This window comes from Saccostrea cucullata, unplaced genomic scaffold (assembly GCF_032062105.1).
Source record: "Saccostrea cucullata isolate Sc308-1 unplaced genomic scaffold, CSIRO_AGI_Scuc_v1 ctg1274, whole genome shotgun sequence".
In the NCBI taxonomy this organism is placed as follows: domain Eukaryota; kingdom Metazoa; phylum Mollusca; class Bivalvia; order Ostreida; family Ostreidae; genus Saccostrea; species Saccostrea cuccullata.
This window is the reverse complement of record NW_026927398.1, coordinates 169,213-190,706: the sequence shown is the minus strand read 5'-3', so window position 1 is coordinate 190,706 and position 21,494 is coordinate 169,213. Positions and strand designations below refer to the sequence as shown.

General features: G+C 33.2%; 2 protein-coding genes and 1 long non-coding RNA gene across 3 annotated transcripts; 1 reads left to right on the top strand and 2 right to left on the bottom strand.

Moving 5' to 3' along the window:
* Window positions 1–649: 649 nt before the first annotated feature.
* Window positions 650–5,806, bottom strand: LOC134274331 (uncharacterized). The gene is made up of 3 exons (XR_009993591.1): window positions 5,687–5,806; window positions 1,114–1,291; window positions 650–879 (listed from the first exon to the last, which is right to left on the bottom strand). It is a non-coding gene; the product is annotated as an uncharacterized LOC134274331 (long non-coding RNA).
* Window positions 5,807–6,021: 215 nt separating this feature from the next.
* LOC134274338 (N-alpha-acetyltransferase 30-like) lies at window positions 6,022–12,795 on the top strand. Its single transcript, XM_062756612.1, has 4 exons — window positions 6,022–6,629; window positions 7,882–8,005; window positions 10,093–10,148; window positions 12,428–12,795. Exons 1-4 carry the CDS (start codon window positions 6,162–6,164, stop codon window positions 12,563–12,565), a joined length of 786 nt encoding a protein of 261 aa, XP_062612596.1. The 5' UTR covers window positions 6,022–6,161; the 3' UTR covers window positions 12,566–12,795.
* Window positions 12,796–16,394: 3,599 nt separating this feature from the next.
* On the bottom strand, window positions 16,395–18,404 carry LOC134274332 (acanthoscurrin-1-like). Its single transcript, XM_062756600.1, has 4 exons — window positions 18,308–18,404; window positions 17,483–17,576; window positions 16,490–17,140; window positions 16,395–16,399 (listed from the first exon to the last, which is right to left on the bottom strand). The coding sequence occupies exons 1-4, from the start codon at window positions 18,362–18,364 to the stop codon at window positions 16,395–16,397; spliced, it is 807 nt and encodes a 268-aa protein (XP_062612584.1). The 5' UTR covers window positions 18,365–18,404.
* Between the last annotated feature and the right edge of the window lie 3,090 nt (window positions 18,405–21,494).

The window sequence follows — 21,494 nt, the reverse complement described above, 5'->3', positions numbered from 1 at the left end:
GTGCCATGATAGGTATTACAAGGGGGAAATTTTGTAAAGAACGACATCACCAAAGTTCTTCAGGTGAGTAATGTGGCCCATGGGCCTCTTGTTCTTTTTGCAACCATCAAAGTAAAGGAGCTAGTAGATGGTTTAATTTTAATCAGATCACAAATGTTCATGGATGATAACATCTTAGAAAGCACACTCCTGGACTTGCTTTGGATGCTAGATCTGACCTATAAATTTTCCAGATGAATGACCAGGTTAAATCTTTTACAACACGTCCATTACATGGTCAAGAAACTGTAATGCCTATCTGAATCAAACTTGCATGGATGATGCATCAAGGGATGAACACTCAGATACGATGTTTGATTTACATTTTCTGGATGAGTTGTTTTAAAGGATGAGGCTTTCCAAGTAACTGCAAGCCCTATCAGACCAAAATTGCATAAATGTTGACCTAGCGATACAAACTACTTAGTACTAGATTATAAGTTTACTAGTATCTAGAGTAAGACTTCTCTTTTCTTGAAGACAACATTTGACAGCCTTCTGTTGAGGTGAGATCTGTAATCTCTGTTTTTCATATACATGTACATGTATAGTGTATATACCTCTACTGAAGTAGTCACTGCCTTTTGATCATCAACTCTCTAAGAAAATACTCGGAATTGAAGAGGTTTTTTATTCAAACATTATAGAAAAATATTACACACAACTAAAAATACTTGCAACAATATGTTGTACATATTTGTTTGAAGTTTGGAAATAAAGTCACTTCAAATGTACCATTTAAATAACTTATTTTCCTTCATTCTCTGTGTACTGAAATCCCTCTTTTTCAACCTTTTCCCTAAATTGCAGGTAATTTCTTCTCTTCAGAAAATACTTGGACTGGAAATAAAAAGTTTTAACAGTTTTAGACTACATATTGTCTGGTACATGTAAACATTAAATTGTTTAGGGCGGGAATTATTTTCTAATACATATAAAAAATATTTGCAGTTCTGCATTTCTTGTTTTTTGATTTATCTCGTATTATTCAAATCTTACATAAGTTAAAATTTATACACATGTAATAGAATAATAAATACTACATTTAGTACCCTCCAATAAACATATACTAACCCACAACTTGGAACAGTTGTTTTCAACTCCTTTGATTTCTTCTGAGCACTTTGAAAGATCCTCATTATTTTTGTCCAGACATTCAAATAATTTGTCTCGGAATGACCAACATATTTCTCGAGCCTTCTTATTTGGTGCCGTACTCATGGCAGCAATGTTCTGGATAATTATGCTTCACCTGTCAAACAAAATATATGAATGCTTAATAAATTCCTTCTTAAATTTTCTGTAGTTCAAGATCAAAAAGTAGTAAGAGATGTTTGTAAAACACTTATGCTCCCCTCCCCAAAATAATTGGAATTTTTCTAAGTCCAAGGGGCATAACTCTGTCCAAAATGGTCCGAAAGAACCAAAAACAGAACTTGACCTGGAAATTCTTATGATAAATTTGTATATCAATTTCATTTCAATATGTGCAACCTCTCCGAAGAAAATGAATGGAAACTGATGGTGAACCGACAGACAGACAGCAGCAAAGCAATATGCCCTCCCTTCTTTGAAGGGGGGCATTAAATATTAAGTTCAGCATCTGATCACATATCACAGTTATCACTTGTACATATAAAGCTTTGTTGTTTTAATTATCACAATGCATACTTTAGTATTCAATAGAAGTTATTTAATTATCTACAATGTATACATGTGCAGGGATACACATGTCGAACTAATTACCTTTGTATCCATTTGTACGCTGGTATATTAAGGACGCGTAATTGAAATTTTTTTAAGAAACCAGGAATAATTTATCGATTCTCATGAAACGAGATATTATCTCATGAAAACTACATAATTTCTCGGTAAAATGAGATAATATGTCATGAGAACAACTTCTTATTTTACCAAATACAAGAAACTGTCTTATGAAAATGACATCTCGTGAAAACAGAAAATTATTCCGTGAAAATGTCTTATTTTGTTTTTAAAACGAGACATAAACAAAACCCGAGATATCATCTTGTGAAAACAACATAATTTCTTGTGAAAACGAGCATGCATTTACATTGAAGGGATGTATAAGTAAAAAACATATTAAATCAAGAAATCTGGAAACATAAATGAATATGACAGAAATGTCCCAATTTCATGATCATCATTGTATTGTGGAATATTTAAATGTCATTTCAAGCATTCCTGAATGATATCTCTCCTGTATACTCTTCATCCATATTTGACAACGAATAGCAAAATGCTAAATCAGGTTGTTAAATGTTTACAGTAACAAAATTTAAAGTTGAAATAATATGGCAATTTCACATGATAACAAGTCAAAACAAGAGGCCCATGGGCCACATCACTCACCTGAGTAACTTGGATGATGTAGTTCTTTACCAGATTTTCCCTCTTGCTATACCTATCGTGCCCCCTACCCCCTTCCCTTTTATGATTTTAACACTTTAGAATCTACAATACACCAGGATGCTTCCACATAAGTTTCAGCTTTCCTGGCCCAGTGGTTTTTGAGAAGATTTGTTCTATACATTTCTATGTAAAACTTGGAATTCCCTATTGTGGCCCCGCCCTACCCCCGGGGGTCATAATTTTTACCATTTAATATTTTAACTACCCAAGGATGCTTTCACATAAGTTTCAGCTTTCTTAGCCCAGTGGTTCTTGAGAAGAAGATTTTTAAAGATTTGTTCTTTATATTTCTATGTAAAACTATATTTCTATGTATTCCCTATTGTGGCCCCGCCCTACCCCCGGGGGTCATGATTTTAACAATTTAAAATCTACACTACCCAAGGATGCTTCCACATATAAAGTTTCAGCTTTCCTGGCCCAATGGTTCTTGAGAAGAAGATTTTTTAATGACACAACCCTATTTTTGGTTTTTCTTGATTATCTCCATTGTAAGGGGACTTGGCCCTTTATTTTAACAATTTAAACTCCTCTTCACCTAAGGATGCTTTGTACCAAGTTTGGTTAATATTGGCCCATTGGTTCTTGAGAAGAAGTCGAAAATGTGAAAAGTTTACAGACGGACGGACGACGGACAAAATGTGATCAGAAAAGCTCACTTGAGCCTTCGGCTCAGGTGAGCTAAAAATAAGTCATTTTCACAAAATGTGTCATTTTAATGAGAAAATAAAGTTGTTTTCATGAGATAATATCTCGTTTTCACAAAATAATATCTCATTTTTATGATAAATAAAAAATAATTTGTTTGATATACTTGAACGACGCTTCAAAATTTGCCCCTACCCAATCATTTTTTTCAGCACTTTCAATTTTTTTCCCTTTAATTTTCATAGATATTTTAACAGCTTAAAGTCATACACACGTATATGAACGCCGAATGTTGTGTGAAACAAAATGTTTTAATGATTTGAAACAGATGGAGTGTAAATGAAAAAATAATACTTTCCACAAAATTTTACTATATAGATGTCGTTGTAATAACAAAACAATTCAGCAATATCTGGCAATTAAGAATTCAGTCTTTTCATGAATATTAATGAAGGAAGTGCGTAAACAGTAGACCTGTATATAGACACGCATGTCCACGGGAAATCACAGATAACGAGGAATGTTGCGTTTTGACAACAATTATTAATAAAAGGTTTGTATGCGTCATAACAGAGTAGATGGTTGATAATGATTACATTAAAAAAAAAGTATCATTAAGAGTAAGACGCTTGCCATCCACGTCAAAAATGAGTTGTATCTCAAATGGCCTTTCTCGTTTTCTTGACGCCATGTTTGTTTATCAATCTAAAAGTAGCGACGGCGTCACGTGATGGATTTATTTTAAAATAGCCATTTCTCTCCTAGCAGGGTTATAAATAATTATAATTTGATAACTTTATAACGCGTTTAATTTTAATGGTGTAATTTACAGTATTTTCGCAACTTTTATTGATTAACAAAATACATAAATTTCCAATCTTATTTAAACTGACACAAGTTATAGTGTGTATACTTTTAAGTATGTAATTTCTCTAAGATGCTTTTCGATTGAATAAATGTATATTGAATTTGTCTAGTTATCAGGTCATGAGTGTGTAATGAAAATGTAAAAAAATAATTAATTTCTAAGTCTGTGATTTTTATGACATGCAGATATCAATTTGTTCAAAACTGTAAAGCCAAAAAAAAAAACATTTAACAGTGATAAATCTAAAGCAAACTAGCATGGTGCAGCACCTTGGGCATTTTTCCAGCGACATCATAATCATTGCCATGCCCTTTTTTTCCTAACTAAAAATTAATAAATATGCCCAGTAGTGGCAAATATTCCCTAGCTGCTCTGTCTTAAATATATACTGGTAAAACAATACTGCTACAATTCTGCAGCCAGGGCAGGCCTAGGAAGAACGTTCTATTGTTAAAATGATATATTCCTACAGACCTGGTTTAAGGTTTCGTCAAAGGTCAATATGTCTAAAAAATTATTTTAACAATAGCTCCAAAAATATGTGTGGTATAAAGTCAAAACATTTATAGTTTATAAATTTATTATTGATTAATAGATAGAAAGTATCAGTTGATAACAAATAATTTTTAAAAAATATTTTTTGAGAAAAATTGTATCAAAAAATGTGCATATTTAAAGAAAAATGCACCTGCTTAATTCTGTTCTTTTTGTTAAAACCAACATTGTGGAAATAATACATGTAAATCACTGAAGGGCAGGTTGGGTGTGAATGGTCTCTGAAAGGCTGTTATTGAATGCATACATGTATAAAGACAAGACCCCTATAGAGCTTCCATTTGCAATGTACTTTTACTTTCAAGTCTAAACATTTGGACAAAATAAACAGGGAAAACAACTTTCCAGAGGCTATCCAAGTCCAACTTGCGCTTCATTGATAAACATATTTTGTTTCTGCAATGATGGTTTTCAATAAGAGCACGGAATTAATTAGGTGTATTTTTTTTTTTTTTTTTTTTTGAAAATATATGCATTTTTAAGAAGAATTTTTCTCAATCAATATTATTCTAAGTATTTTTTTTTTTTTATCAAGTGATACTTTCTATCTGTTAATCAATGAAAAAATTATAAACTGTAAAAGTTTTAACTTTATACCTCACCTAGTTTTGGGGCTGTTGTAAAAATAAATTTTTGGACATGTTGACCTTTGACGAAACCTTAACAATAGAATTTCTTCCGTGTATTTCGTAATGTACCAAAAAAAAACATGGACAATAATTCGTACTCAATGCATGAATGCATTTACAAACAAAGATTGAAAGAATTCCATCGAGTTCGACCAAATGTAACCATGGCAGGTAAATTTGAAGCGAGAAAAACCACTGAAAAAATTAGTTGAATTTTCGTCTTCATATGGATTTCTTTGGGGATTAAAGCCTTATCCAATCTCAAAATGGTTTGTTTTTGAATAATTTGGTAGTTATTTTCAGCCTTATTTAACCCCTTTTGTATTCTTGACTTCAAAATTATTTCAGAGCTGATCCGCTCCGATTTACTACATTGCAAGCATATGGGACGTATTCTAACTGTGGTGACGGCCTGTCCCGAGACACAGTTAGATTATTCTAATTCGACATTGCAATGACAGGTGGTTGCATAATCCAAGATTTTCATTAATGTCATGAAGGCCGTGAAACGTACCTAGAAGATAGTAAATATCTGGATTGAAGAAAAAATGTTATGTCTTTATCAAGACTCTACCCTCCATATATTCATTGTGCTCCACAGAACCATGTGCATCAAATACTACACTCTCAGTTCCAACGGGAAGTGCCCAGCAACAGCGACGGATATGAATACGAGTAAAATAGTTCGGGAAAAATTTTTTAATCAGAAAACTTATGGAGGTAACCGATGAAAATCAAAATTACATTTTCTATTTCAAAAAGAATGTTGGTTCTATATTTACTCTTGAAATAAATTTCAAATAATTATTATTCTAGCGCATGAATATTAGTTTCACCGGAAGTTGACTATTCCACAGCAACATGGACGATACATGATCCTTCACTTTTTCCGTAGCAAGGACAAATTTCTGTTTATTTGTTAAAGATGACTTACTCTTTAAAAATCAGACTTAGATTTAAATAAGTTTACTGATTTACATTTTAGAACAATGATTTCTGAAGCAGAGCCTTCACTAATGAGCTCAGAAGTGAACAAAAGTCCTACCCTCCCACTCTCAATCTCTGCAGAGGAAAGTAAACCAAAAGTGGAAGGAAAAATACCGAATGGCAAATTAAATCACACCAAGGACGAAAATGGCCGCATTGTCCATAATCATCCTAGAGATCAAGACAATTATAAGAGAGAGTTACTGGCTCAGTGCACATGTGATCATTCAAAAGAACACGAAGTTGAGGAAAGTTCAGAGCACCTGCTCTGTGAGTCAGTGCGAAGAGTCCACATCGAACCACAATTACAGGAAGAAATCAAGGAAGTAGATGGAATCAGTTACACTATATATGAATCAGAAAAACAAATGCCGGACATTATGAGGCTCATTACCAAAGATCTTTCTGAACCCTATTCCATTTACACATACAGATATTTTATCCACAACTGGCCAAAGCTGTGCTTTTTGGTGAGCAGTGAATTACAATGTGAAAATGAAAATATACCCATGAATATTTTTTTTTATAATTTAGCTAAGTATGACAACGATCTTTAAGAAATATTGTGTTTGCCCCCTCCAGACTGAGTAAAAAATGGCCGAAATTTATACTCCAGCCAGTCTTGGTCCAGTTATTTTTTTTAATTAATTACAAAGTTTTCTCCCCTATTTCTAGCTATTTTAATTTCATTATTTGCAAGTGTTATTGAAAACAGAGTGACAAAATCGTCTCCTACCTAGAAACCTATCCTATCAATAGGAGTGAAACGATTCAGTATCAATTTACTGACATTCTTCTTTCCGGATACTGTCCTTAACATGGGGTGAGAGGGAATACCAGAGTAACTGGGGATTACATCATTATAGACAGGAATTCCCTGGGTCATCATAGTCATGGGGACAACCCTGTTATAATTGTGTTATTCAGTCAGGTTTAGAGTAGGTATATGAAGTATAATTATGGTGATAACAAACAGTGTCAAACTCAAAAGCTTACTAAAAAAAAAAATTTGGAACAGAGCAAATACAGACCTCTAAAACATCAGAGATGTGATCAGGTCCTAGGGGAAGTGACTAGTGAGTCAGTGAGCATTCCCTGCCAACTGGTCACTTCTGCTTTGTGTTCCTTGTCATGATCTGGAATAAGTTATAACAGAAAATTTTTTTGACATCTCAATGTCTAAATATTAAATAATGGTCTAACAGTATGAAAAAAGCAGTCAGCATTTGACCTTATGATATATTTTCTTTGCTGAAAAAGACACTGTTTTGACCAAATAACTTGTGATGACTTTTTAAATGATATTCTTGTTTCCTCAACTTGTTTGTTAATAACTTGGTTCAGTTAAGATTTTGCTCATTCAAACTTGGTTTTAAAGGATGTATTCAAAATATTTTCATCAAACTTTATAAACTTGATACAATTTTAAATATCATGTTGCATTACTAATGAACCCTGGGCTTTTATGGATAGGATGATAAAACTGAGAGGCATGATTTGTTGAGTGTCAAAATAATCATAACAAAGACTCAGTGAATTTGATATAGACTCAATTTAAACATGTAATAATAAGTGGTCATATAGCTCTTTTTTGAAAAAAGGACAAGTTTGAATTTAATATCGGACAAGTAAATTTCATTGTCTCTTGACCAAATGGACTAGTAAGAAAAAAAATAATGAAGAGTACTGTTACACCTTTCGCTGAAACTGATATAATTGTAGGCCATGGATAAAGAGAAATGTGTGGGTGCCATAGTTTGTAAATTAGATATGCACAAGAAAATGGTACGAAGAGGGTATATAGCAATGCTGGCTGTTGATGCAGATTACAGGAGGAAAAAGATAGGTGAGTTACCCTGTTTTTAGAGATTGATGTGGAACGGATGATATTTTTATGTGATGGGTCATTAGGCAGATTCACTGTATATAGAGATATGGAACAGATTATCATGATTATATATTTACTTGATTGTGCATGTATTGCAGTAATTGTATTATGTGTTATGGTTTCTTATATTAGTCTTTGACCATTATGCTACAGATCCCGTAATAAAAAAAAATGTGCAATTCATTGGGCAAGATTTTTTTTAGCAATGTTTTAGAGAACACCACTTTACAGCATTGGTCAATCAACTATCATTCACACTCTAATTCTAGACACATTAATTAGCCAATCCTTATATTTTATCCACTTCCCTACCCTTTAAAGTTGTCTCTACAAGCAGTAAACTCGCTAAATTTGAATTTTCTGAAATCCAACAGACAATATTTAAATCAAGTTAGTTTATCCCCTGCAGAGACAATAATAAGGTTTGGAAGGTGGATAAAATATACAGATTGGTTTAAATATGTTTCTAGAATCATGGAGTAAATGGTGGTTGATTATTCAATGCTTGGAAGTGGAGAAATTCTCCCAAATAGTGCTTAAAAACTCTTGAGCCGTAAATTGTGCATTTTTAGCTCTACTGGTCAGAGACCAGAAGAGCTTATGTGATAGTAATGCGTCCGTCGTCCGTCCGTCTGTCTGTCTGTCTGTCTGTAAACAATTTTTCAAAATGCTACTCCTCCTACAGTTTTGGTCTGATTTCAGTATAACTTGGCACACAAGTAGACTACACTAAGATACATAATTCTGTATATCGGTTTTTGATTTTGATGAACGGTGTTGCCGTGGTTACTAAAAATAGAAATTTCTGTGAAAATCTTTCAAAATGCTACTCCCCCTACAGTTTTGGTCTGATTTCAATATAACTTGGCACACAAGTAGACTACACTAAGATACATAATTCTATATATCGATTTTTGATTTCGATGAACTGTGTTGCAGTGGTTACTAAAAATAGAAATTTCTGTGAAATTCTTTCAAAATGCTACTCCTCCTACAGTTTTGGTCTGATTTCAGTATAACTTGGCACACAAGTAGACTACACTAAGATACATAATTCTGTTTATCGATTTTTGATTTCGATGAACTGTGTTGCCATGGTTACTAAAAATAGAAATTTCTGTGAAATTCTTTCAAAATGCTACTCTTCCTACAGTTTTGGTCTGATTTCAATATAACTTGGCACACAAGTAGACTACACTAAGATACATAATTCTGTTTATCGGTTTTTGATTTTGATGAACGGTGTTGCCTTGGTTACTAAAAATAGAAATTTCTGTGAAATTCTTTCAAAATGCTACTCCTCCTACAGTTTTGGTCTGATTTCAATATAACTTGGCACACAAGTAGACTACACTAAGATACATAATTCTGTGTATCGTTTTTGATTTTGATGAACTGTGTTGCCATGGTTACTAAAAATAGAAAGGTTTCTGTGAAATTCTTTCAAAATGCTACTCCTCCTACAGTTTTGGTCTGATTTCAATATAACTTGGCACACAAGTAGACTACACTAAGGTACATAATTCTATATATCAGTTTTTCACTTCAATGAATGGTGTTGCCATGGTTACTAAAAATAGAAATTTCTGTTAAATACTCTCAAAATGCTACTCCAAATACAGTTTTAGTCTGATTATAATATAATGTGGCATGAAAGTAGACTACACTAAGAACATAAAGAGACTTAGTCAAGGATCATTATTCTATTTATTGCTGTTGAAAAGTTTCAATTTCCAACTGCTTAAGTACTTTTCTCTTCCTTTGCTATAAGTACAAACCAGTAGAGCTTCAGTCTCGACTGAGACCTGGTTTGCATAACAAGATCAATCTATAGCATTATAGTAAAAAACTAATACATAAAACCATAATGCTACATATCTGCAGCTAGTATTTCATTTGCTTACTTTAGATTTTATACTTGCAAAAGAAAAAAATAATAAACTGAACCTATTTGATCTTGAAACGTGGGTATGAAGAATTTAAGATTTGAAGATATTCAAGTGATCTTTTTATTTCTTAATGAGTGAGTTTATCCTTTTTTTAAGGGTCCCGTCTTGTATTGAAAGCCATTAGAGGAATGATAGCTGATGACTGTGATGAGGTATACTATTGATTCTATTTCTTATCTTGAGAAAAAACTATTGATGGTATAGGGATTTCTGAAACAAACTTGTATTTGCAAATATTCAGTTTGATTTTTGATCAAAATCCAAGCATAATTGTAATGAAATAATTTGAGTTTCTTTGGAAGTCTTAATAGGTCCATATTTTCTTCTTTGGTCACATTGGAAGACTTACATACCCCAGGCCTCCTCTTCCCTTCCCCTGCTAACAAAGTCATGGGTGTATATACATGTATGAAATAATCACTGTCCATGTCCATCTGTCTGCATGTCCAAATAATCCAAGCAATGTTTGTAATTCTAGCTTGTGTAATGAAGAAACACGCAAAGCTTAAGTGACTATAAGATAGTGATGTCACATAATGATTTTCAATTAGCATTCATATTAAATGAAACAATTTGATTACTGTAGACGAACTTCGGAATCTCAATTTCTGTTTAATCCGCGGGTAGAAATTGACGCGGATTTTCTAGATTGTCAATATGTGCGTTACATTTACATTAAATACCCTTGGACAAATTTCCACGGAAAATTTGTGACCGCGTACATAGCGTAAATAAATACCACGCGGAAAAAAGTACTTCTACAGTAATCATTATCTACATAATTAAAATTGATGACATTGACTGATTTATGAGAAATATAAATAAACAGAAGTGTTGAGAATCAGCTGCACTATAAAGCAAGAAAAGAACTGCTAAATGTATATAAGGGCCAGAAAACAAAAGTTGCATCTGTCATGTGGTTGTTATCAATTTCAACAATGCCAAAGTCATGGCTCGTGTCTTTTATTTTTAATGTGAAACTTGTAAACAGCATTGAATTGGAGTAAGCAAACGTGAGGGAGGAGTTCTACATGTAATAACCTTTTTAGCTCACCTGAGCTGAAGGCTCAAGTGAGCTTTTCTTATCAAAATTTGTCCATTGTCTGTCGTCGTCATCGGCGTCATCGTTGTTGTCGTCCTAAAATTTTCACATTTTCATCTTCTTCTCAAGAACCACTGGGCCAATTTCAACCAAACTTGCCAAAAAGTATACTTAGGTGAAGGGGATTCAAGTTTGTTCAAATGAATGGCCACGTCCTTTTCCAAGGGGAGATAATTATGAATTTATGGCATTTTTTAAAAATCTTCTTCTCACAAACCACTGGGCCAGGAAAGATGAAACTCATGTGGAAGCATCCTCAGGAAGTGTAGATTCAAGTTTGTTCAAATCATGACCCCCCGGGGGTAGGGTGGGGCCACAATGGCCAATCAAAGTTTCATATAGGAGTATAAATCTTTAAAAATCTTCTTATCAAGAACCACTTGGCCAGGAAAGACGAAACTCATGTGGAAGCATCCTCAGGTAGTGTAGATTTAAGTTTGTTCAAATCATGACCCTGGGGGGTAGGGTGGGGCCACAATGGCCGATCAAAATTTTACGTTCAAATATATATTTTAAAAAATCTTCTCAAGAATAGCAAAGCCATGATTAGTGATACTAGTATTTAAATGGAAGCATTTTTGGGTAGTGTAGAATTAAGTTTGTTCAAATCCTGATTTAAATTTATTCAATTCATGGCCCCTTAGGGTAGGGAGGGAAACAATGGGGAATCAAATTCAAATTTTTATGAAGTTATATATAGGAAGGAAATGTTTTGAAAAAATCCTTTTATCAAGAACAGCAGAGTAATATGCTGTACTAATATGACAGCATTCTCAAGTAGTATTAAATTCAAGCCCCCCTCTTTCAGTAAACTTTTCAGTTCTGATCTGATTTGTGCTTTTTCCTAGCCGATTTGCTCAGGTGAGCGATGTGGCCCCTGGGCCTCTTGTTTGAAATCTTCGGTCATCCAACATTTATATGAAATTGATACAATGATAACTTCTTCGACTTTTCTGCACATACATACACTTAAGAGGAAGAAGTGAGGCAATATTTTTGTGTTGGGGCCAACAAAAATAATTTTTACTTATATTTTTCTTCATGAAATAATTTATTTTAGGTTCTAAGTCCTGTCAAGAATGCTTTATGAGTTGTTGCTAACTACATCATTAATTGATCATTTTATTTTCCTTCCCTTTGAGCATCATGTCTTCATCTTTTAATTTATTTTGTTTTATTATATAAATATTAAATTGACATTCCATGGGTTCTTTACAGGATTGTAAGATATTGATTGAACTTGTAGGCCACGGGGCCTCTTGTGGTTATGGATATACCGATATAACAAATATACCAGTATTATAAAGATGGTACTGTCATTTATTTCAGGTTGTTCTTGAGACAGAAATTACAAACAAGGCAGCGTTGAGATTGTATGAAAATCTGGGCTTTGTGAGAGATAAACGATTGTTTAGATACTATCTCAATGGAGTTGATGCTCTACGGTTAAAACTGTGGTTAAGGTGAAATTCATTTTAAAGTGTTGGGGATGTACATATAAAACCATCAAATTAAACTCCAAAAACAATTAATGATTTATTCCCTCAGTGTTATTTGAACTGTTTTAATAAGAGGATTGCATTATGTGAGCCATTTTGTTGCGAAGATGTATACTCGTTTTAATGATACTGTGTGAGAAATAAAATGTCAGTGATTTTCTTGAAGTAAAATAAACATTGGAGTGGTTATTAAAATTATATTTGACTTGTTGTCAATATGTTCATTCAATACTAAGGTAGATAAAATATTCAAATGAAGTTGTGTATATTGCTGGTCCAAATTTTCATAAAGAATTTGTGATTATGACAAAAATTTACATCTGCATTTTACATGTATTTTATTCTTTACAAAAAGGACTATATTTTGTAATGACAAAATCTGTCCCTCCAAATCAAAGATTAATTTGGCAATCTGTGTTGTAAGGCAGGAGGATAAAATGCAGACTTCAAGGCTTGGGGACATTTTCATTGGCTGTGACATTGTAAGATAGATATGTCATCAGAAAATGACATTTATTCAACATTTAAATAATCAAAAAAAAAATTCAGTGTATCCTGCACTGATATCAATTTGACTAGAAATCTGCTTCAATTTCATTTTTTGTATAATGTGTTTGTAGAATGATCATAACTATGAAATATGAAAATAAATCTGAAAAGGCTAGTTTGAACAAAGTCAAAAAATAACAAAATTTCTGTACTTTTCTCTCTTTAAAAAAAAAAAAAAAAAAAAAACTGGTGAAATTAATAGATTGTGACATCTCAGATATGAAAATGGCTATTTTTTTTCCTTAGTAATTTTGTAAGTTTAGCTTTATTTTATGAAGCTTTATATGAAGTCTTTACAATTATGCACATATCAAAAAATTAAAAATCAGAGTTTAATGGGGACAGGGATAGAAAATGGGATAGGATAGATATTATAAATTTCTTTTTGTGATTGTAATGTAGATAAAATAGTTTGTTGTATTAAACTGGAATAAACTAAAGTTATACATGTACATCATACATGTATCATGATGCATGTAGTACTACATAATATATGTATCATGACTAAGCACCTTACCAACCACTGATTAAAAGGCTCAGTCAATGGTAAAGTTCTAATTTATTGGAACTCTAGTGCTATACCTCTTATCTACTAATGCAATTCATTTCTTTGTGAGGTTACATTTTTGCTCACCTGACCCAAAAGGCTAAAGTGAGCTTTTCTAAACAAAAATTATACATTGCTATTTTTGGCACCATAAGCTTTTCCACAACAACTGATCCAGTTTTAAAAACTATTAAGCTTATAGAATCCTTTAAGTAAAGGGGTTTGAATGCTCTCCTCCGAAAAGAAATGAGTAAATATTTCATGGCTTCTATTAAAACTCTCAAAAAGAAATAGACCAAATAAGATGAACCTATGATGAATGCTTCATTACATAATAAAGATTAAACTTCGTTCAAGTCATTATCCCTAGGGATATGCAAGGCTATCAGAAGATAAGAATTCATATGAAAAATCGTCTTGGCAATCACTGGGCCAGAAAAAGTTGTTTTTTTTAAAAGATGTTAATGTTTCATTATTTTATAGTTAGATTCAAGGCTGTTCAAATCATGACCCATTGGAGGTGGGATAGGGTCTCAATGAGTAATCAAAATTTTACATAGGAAGAAAGAGTTAAGCTTGTCAGATGATGTATAATCAATTTTGTTCTAACCCTGATCTTTAGGGATAGAAGGTTTCTTGAATTTGGGCAAATTATTGGATGGTAAGAAAACACAATGTTGAACACATAATTTGTTGTGTTTACTCTTCAGGGTTCTTATTGATATATACATGTATATACTCATGTTACTATGACGAACCAGTTGATTAAAGGAAACTTGAAAATGGATGTGGATGTCACCATCCATGAATCCATGAATATTAAATCATGTTGGAAACCAGATATCTCTGTGGATACTTGCTCTGCTAGTTTGTACTTGTAATAAAATATGGAGATAATGAGCGGTATTCAAGGTCAAAAGTCCATTCAAACAAATAAATCAGAAGAGCAAACACGGACCTCGAAAACATCAGAAGTGGGTCAAGTGCCATGGAGGAGTGAAAATCCCCAGTCGATCGGTCACAGTCGCCCGCTGCTCTTTGTCATGACCAGAGAATAACCGGTTTTAACGGAAAATCCGTCGACATGTTCAGAGTGTAAATTGAATTGTCTAACAATAAGTACAAAAAACTTCAGTCACCATTTGACTTAATGATGGATTGTATTATTTTGCTGACAAATTGACAATGTCATTATAACGACAATAGAATTTAAGAAATACCAAATGAATTTAAATAAGACTTTTGATATTCTGGTTTTATCAACTTGTTTGTCAATAACTTACTTCGTTTTAGAAATTGTTCACAGTTAGAGCATGTTCTCGCTTATTGAATCAACTCCATATATGGGTGATAAGGGTAAATTGCTGCATAAGTAAGGAAAATTGACAATCTCTAACCAGATTTATCGTTCCATTGATACTAAATGTTGAAGTGAAGTGTAGTATGCCCTCTGGTGAGAGATTGGACGATTATTGTTAGAATCTTCACATTTATCATTTTAAAAGCTTTGTTGTTAGATTACCATTATAAGAGTATCATTATAGTCTATCCAAATATAATACAAATTTGTCAGACTACGTTGTGTCTTTTATTTCAAGTACACTAGGATATGTCGTGTCGACATATGAATGGAAATAACAATTAATTGATAATCCGTTGTCGATATATCCAAATACCGAGTTGAACGCCACTGCAGGTGTTTTGTCCTCATGTATATTTAAGAATTTGAACAAATTCTGTTTTTATGAATACGAAGGTCTGGTGATTGGCGCAATTGGTTTCCAAAGAAAGAGTAAAGTAGCATTTGACCTTGAAACTTTGCAACAGCAATAAATAGAATAATAACCCTTGATTTAATTGCTTTTTGAGGACAAGATTGCATTAAGACTAAAACAGCAGGAGGACTATCTTTTTATAAAAATTTTACAGAAAGTTCAATTTTATTTACTATGGCAACATATCATTCATCAACATATAAAAAAGACAATTATGTATCTTAGTCAACTTGCATGCCACGTTATATTAAATCAGACCAATATGTAGGAGGAGTAGCATTTTGAAATTACATGTATTTTACAGAATTTTCAATTTTTAGTAACCATTGCAAAACTGTTCATCGAAATAAAAAACCAATTAAAAAGTATGTATCTTAGCGTAGTCTACATACGTATGTGCCCAGTTACTAAGTATATTGAAATCAAACCAACGCTGTAGGAGGAGTTACGTTTTAACAAATTATTTACAGACAGACGGAGAGACAACGGGCACCTTACTATCGTGTAAGCTCTTCTGATCCTGACCAGTATAGCTAAAAAATATAGTCACAAAAAGTCACGGTTATATATCCATTGTCACCTTTTGTTCGAAATCGTATTTTAAGTTGATATCGATAATTTTTTTTTAAATAAACTCTTCCTTTTCAATAATGAACGGAACCATAAGTTTTTTTTCATCATATCGTTTGTATGCAAAGTGACATTTCATCACTTGAATCACAATTACAAATTATATGTTTCCTTTTTATTAATATTTTTCCTGTGAAAATCGCCGTTTGCAATGATTTCAATAAGTGTATTATTTCAATTAAAATTTGGGTCAATGTTTAAATTATTAGGAATATTGAAATAATTTATTGTAAAAGTACAAGAACAAATGACCAGCAACTCTTTCCAGAACAACAATAGCATGAGTGGTAGGTTCATCAACCTGGACAAAGAAATTGAATTTCATTAATGAAAGAATATCAAATCAATTGTCATCATTGCTACACTGACAATTAGAAAAATAGATTTTTACCTGCATAAGTAGCACCTCCCAGGGGATAGTAGCCGGCGGAAGACCCGGTTCCGAATGAACCAATGGAACCAATGGCAGAGGCTAAAGATGTGCCTCCCAAGGCGGCAACGTTACCTCCTGCTGCTGCCGGAACTGCCGCGGGAACGGCTGCTCCTGCTGCGGCGATCCCACCGGAAGCCAAACCACCTGCAGCGTAGGTAGGATAACTAGCACCGGCATAATAACTACCGCTGTACGAGGGGTAGCCACCAGAGTAATATCCCCCACTGTACGCGGGATATCCGCCGCTGTAGTATCCTCCGGCGTAGGAAGGATATCCACTGTAATATCCTCCATAAGAGGCACTGGGATAGGATGATGCGTAAGATACGCTGGGATAGGATGATGCATAAGATACGCTAGGATAGGATGATACGCTAGGATAGGATGATGCATATCCTCCGTAATATCCACCTAGACCGCTTCCGTATCCCCATCCTCCGTATCCCATACCGCCTCCGTATCCCCAGCCGCCGTATCCCATACCACCGCCTCCGTATCCCCAGCCTCCCATGCCACCTCCATATCCCCATCCTCCCATGTTGCCCATGCCACCCATCCCACCATACCAGTATCCTCCGCCGCCTTTGCCTTTGCCATATCCTTTGAACACTGAAAGTATGTCACCGAAATGCTGATGATTATTAACTCGCACGAATATCGTAGCTTGTAAAAATAACACAAAATTAATTTTTTTTTTAGAACTCTATCTGCTTAAATTTCAAAAAGATAATAGAGCAAAAGACAGTTATATCCAGGGGTCCTCACCCACCCCCAACCCAGCTAGCACCACTTTTTGTGGCTGTACGGTCAACAGTGGCAAACTCCAGCGTTGAACAGAAAAATTGTACTGAAAGTTTGATAAAGATTCACCCCGACCTCAATTACCCCCTTGATATTGTTCGTATTTTGTTTAACTCATGCCTGCCTTTTTTTTTTTAATCAAACACTTACTACGCCTTGGTGCGGGGCGTCTTTTATAACCACCGGCCTCGACAGAAGCTAAGATCCCCAACACTAACAGCACGAACAGGAACTTCATTTTCACCTGAAAGTTCAGAATATAGAATTATTATTTTTTTTCTTATAATTTTTTTTGAATTCTAAAAAATCGTATAGGGAAAGATCATTTTTTAAAACTCTTTTTGTGAGAATCGGATTGAAATTTGCAATCTCGTTTGGGTTGTAAAACAAGTTTTTAAAGAATTAATTGTATATATGATAATTAAGTGCATCAATTGATATTGAACTTTAATTCTTACGGAAACCGCGAACTATTGTAAATAAATCGGAAACCCGCGTGGCGCAGTAGTTAAAGGGTTTGCTTTAGAATCGCAGAGTAAGGAGAGGATCCTTTCGTCTCGGATGCAATCATTGCTGTGTAACATAGATACATTTATACTAGTTCTTTGGATTGGGCTGAATAAATCGAGATCCCGTATTGTAGTAGGTGCTTGCACGAGAAAAAAAATCCAGCACAGGTCGTAAGATTCGAGTATGGTTCTAAAATTGCAGCCCTCCACTGACAAGTAGTAGCGTCTGAATATGAGTTTAAAAATTATCGACGAAACGTTCAACAAACAAACAAAGGAAACAGATCCAAATAATTATTTCAGTATTGAAGAAAAATTACTTTTCATTGATTTCCTTCATATCTTAAATACGACAATTATTACAAAATTAGCCTCTTTTCATCTTTGCGTCTCAAAATGTTTTTTTTAAGAAATTATACTAGTATAAATCATATAACAATGATTATTATTTAAGCCAGTATCCTACCCTCGTGCAGGCTTGTGGTCCTAAAAAGAAAAAGTCAACTCCTGTACACGCGGACATTAAACATTTGCTTCTTATAGGACACGTAATACCACGTGGAGATACCCACGATTTTGATTGGTCATGTCGTAATAAATGTGTTCGATAAGAAAGTTCTGTATAATTGCGGCTATTTGATCGATGGTTTGTTGTATGTTACGTGATGTTTTGTCAACAACGTGTATTGGTCAAGGTACGTACTGGTTAGAAAGACAACCCGGACTGAGTAAGGACCGGGAAATAAACGGCGACACAGACATCGGTCTATATTTAACACATACATTTTTAAATCATTATTTTCTAGTTGCTTTTAAAATATCTGCAGCTAAGACTTTCTTTTTTCATATTTGTGATTTTTTTTCCAAATTTGAAAACTTAAATTAAATGAAATTGACTTAAGAAATACACTATGATTTTTTTTTTTTTTTTTTTTTTTGATTTTCGTGTCCGTCAAACACGGAAGCTAGAAAAAACGAGACTATCGAACGTTATTGCGTTTCATTGTTGTAAGAAGATCCTGATAATTATGTCAATTAGTTGATTTCCTTTTCAAATTTAATGCTTGCTGGCGTGTTTTACAGCTCAAAACTTAAAGTGATAGATAAATGTGGGTTGTATTGGCCTGATCCTGATCTTTCTAATAAATAAAGGTAAATTTTGTTTTCAACAGAATGGACTTGCTGCCAGAGCACCTTGCCGTGTAATAAACGTGTATCTTTCTAATTACTGCTATATATATGCATCACCGTATGACATTGCCTATGACCAAAGTCCCCACAGGTGACATTCCATGTATTTGTAAATAAAGAGTTTGAAATTTAGTTATGTTCACCATCTATTACATTATAGATTGGCATAACTTATTCACATTTCTTAAGTAATGTAGCTATCATTTTTGCATATTCATGATTTTACATATTTTGGACCAATACATGTGTCCATACAGAGGTCATTGTCTATTTAGTGACCTTACATCCAGGTAACCTCTCGCGTCATCTGATGATTTGTCCTGTGTTTGCCCCAGAGAATAACTGTACATGATTTTATTTTATCTCAGGTAATAGTGTTGATTATGTATTTGAGCTAATTATTTCCTGTTGGACCGTTAATAAGTATATTAGGCAGATTAGCCTTCTTTATTAATGAAACAGTTGATATTTTATGCTGATGGTATAGGCCCTACTTTATTCCGTTTGAATCTTCAACGAATTTTCGCACATTAAGCCTTTTTTCCTAGCATTGTAAAAAGCGGAAACTCCATATACATGTATATGTAAATTATTTCTTTATATATTTTCTCATTTTTTAAATGCTTTTATTGGGTACAAATTTGAATATTTCATGACCATTTCTAAGACTTAAAGAACCTTAAATGAATGATTATATTTTATAAAGCATCAAGTTTCAGGCCTTTTAACATCCAAAGTCAGTTAAAGTGCCCCAAACAGTTTCAAAAAACGGCTGAAGATTTTCAACTCAGAAAACAAAGGAAATGTTTTGATTTTGATAGTACAATATTCGAATGATCAGAAAACACATATGATAGCTCTTGAAAGGGGGTATTATATTCTGCACACATATGGAACAAATACAATGTAATTTTAGCAGTGAATTACGTTATTTCTTAAGGTGTTATCAAAAAAATTAAATACATTATTATTGTAGATTCAAAATGGTGTTTCAAGTAGTTGTATTTGATAGAGTTATATATAACTATCCAATTAAAAACCGCAGTGTAATTGAAAATTTACCATATATTCAAAAATATTCCATATTTACACATAGTTAATGTACGAAAAATTAATAATATGGATTTTGAGAAAATGACATCTTATTTTTTCTTTGTTTAAACTCGCACACTCAGATTAACAAAGAAGTTTGTATGTGTTTGCAGATGTATACCTTTTATATAAAGACTCTCAAGTTTTTACATTTTGGAATTCAAAGTAAACGTTTATTTTGAGACAGGAGCAAACTGTCTTCTTTGTAACGTAATTCACATTCATCCTTAAAATGAAAACTAATGATTATTATTGGTTGAACAACACCGTTTTTACAAATTAGAATACAGAAAATGATTATAAATATTGCAATATCTTTGCAATAGACATCATAATTATATATATCTAGATTGTTATCATTGTAAAACATCCTATTTCACACACCTTGGTATTTTTCAGATAAAATCAAAAGCTGTATATTCTGAAAGTGCCGAATTACTACGGTACATGTACCTATTACAGATGATTTAAACATTATATCTACACGATTTCTGGCGTTGCACTTAAATTTGGTGGGATTAAGCATCAAATTATATTTCAAAATCAATCTGCATTATAAAACAAACAATGTAACGTAATTCACATACCAGATTGTAAGTGTCAATATGGAAATAAATGTTTAAAGTAAGGAGAATTTTCTTATTTAAGTGTGTTCTATTTAGTTCTTTAAACAAATTTTGGACCTTTTCTAGACCCTTAAACTTAATTTTACACGTTAGACCTCTTTTTCCAGGTAGTTATCTCCTTCTTTGGCCTTTACCTACCACCGACATTTCTTTTGGGGCTCAGCATTAATCATTTTAGTCATTATCTAAGATTAAAACTGTAATGTGTGAATTACGTTACACTGTTGTGGATTACGTTACACTATTATACAACAGACCTTGCCTGATATAAACACCGAGCGAATCAATGTTTTATATTTATGATATCTTAGTAGAACATATATCCTTCATTTTCAAAACGATATTCCTATAACACTATGAACGATGAAATATTTTTATTTATTTAAAAATAAAATTTTCAGTTTTATGATAGTTTTTAAACCGCTGCATTAGTTAAACCCGTTCCCGCCTGTAAACTTCCTTTCTATAGGTTCCTATATGATAAGTGATGACATTGAATAAAGATTCATGGTAATTTTGCTCCTAGTTAGGTTTCTTTTATAACAAAAAGAAAATTGATCATAACGTAATTCACTGTAACGTAGTTCACGAACTTCGACTTTAATTCAAATATTTAACTAATGATAACAGTTTAAGGCATTGTCTATGTGTGATTTATAATGGGCATAAGTGTGTATATCAGTCAGGAGATTTGATGTTCGTAGCATTTAGGAATTGTGTGTAAGATCGTAACGTAATTCACAA

Bases quoted from the DNA above. Each gene is read 5' to 3' on its own strand.
- LOC134274338 (XM_062756612.1), top strand. From the start codon at position 6,162: ATGATTTCTGAAGCAGAGCCTTCACTAATGAGCTCAGAAGTGAACAAA. The intron at 6,630-7,881 runs GTGAGCAGTGAA...ATATAATTGTAG, and splicing joins GGCCAAAGCTGTGCTTTTTG to GCCATGGATAAAGAGAAATG. The intron at 10,149-12,427 runs GTATACTATTGA...CATTTATTTCAG, and splicing joins TAGCTGATGACTGTGATGAG to GTTGTTCTTGAGACAGAAAT.
- LOC134274332 (XM_062756600.1), bottom strand. From the start codon at position 18,364: ATGTCCGCGTGTACAGGAGTTGACTTTTTCTTTTTAGGACCACAAGCC. The intron at 17,577-18,307 runs GTAGGATACTGG...CTGAACTTTCAG, and splicing joins GACCACAAGCCTGCACGAGG to GTGAAAATGAAGTTCCTGTT. The intron at 17,141-17,482 runs GTAAGTGTTTGA...ACATACTTTCAG, and splicing joins ACGCCCCGCACCAAGGCGTA to TGTTCAAAGGATATGGCAAA.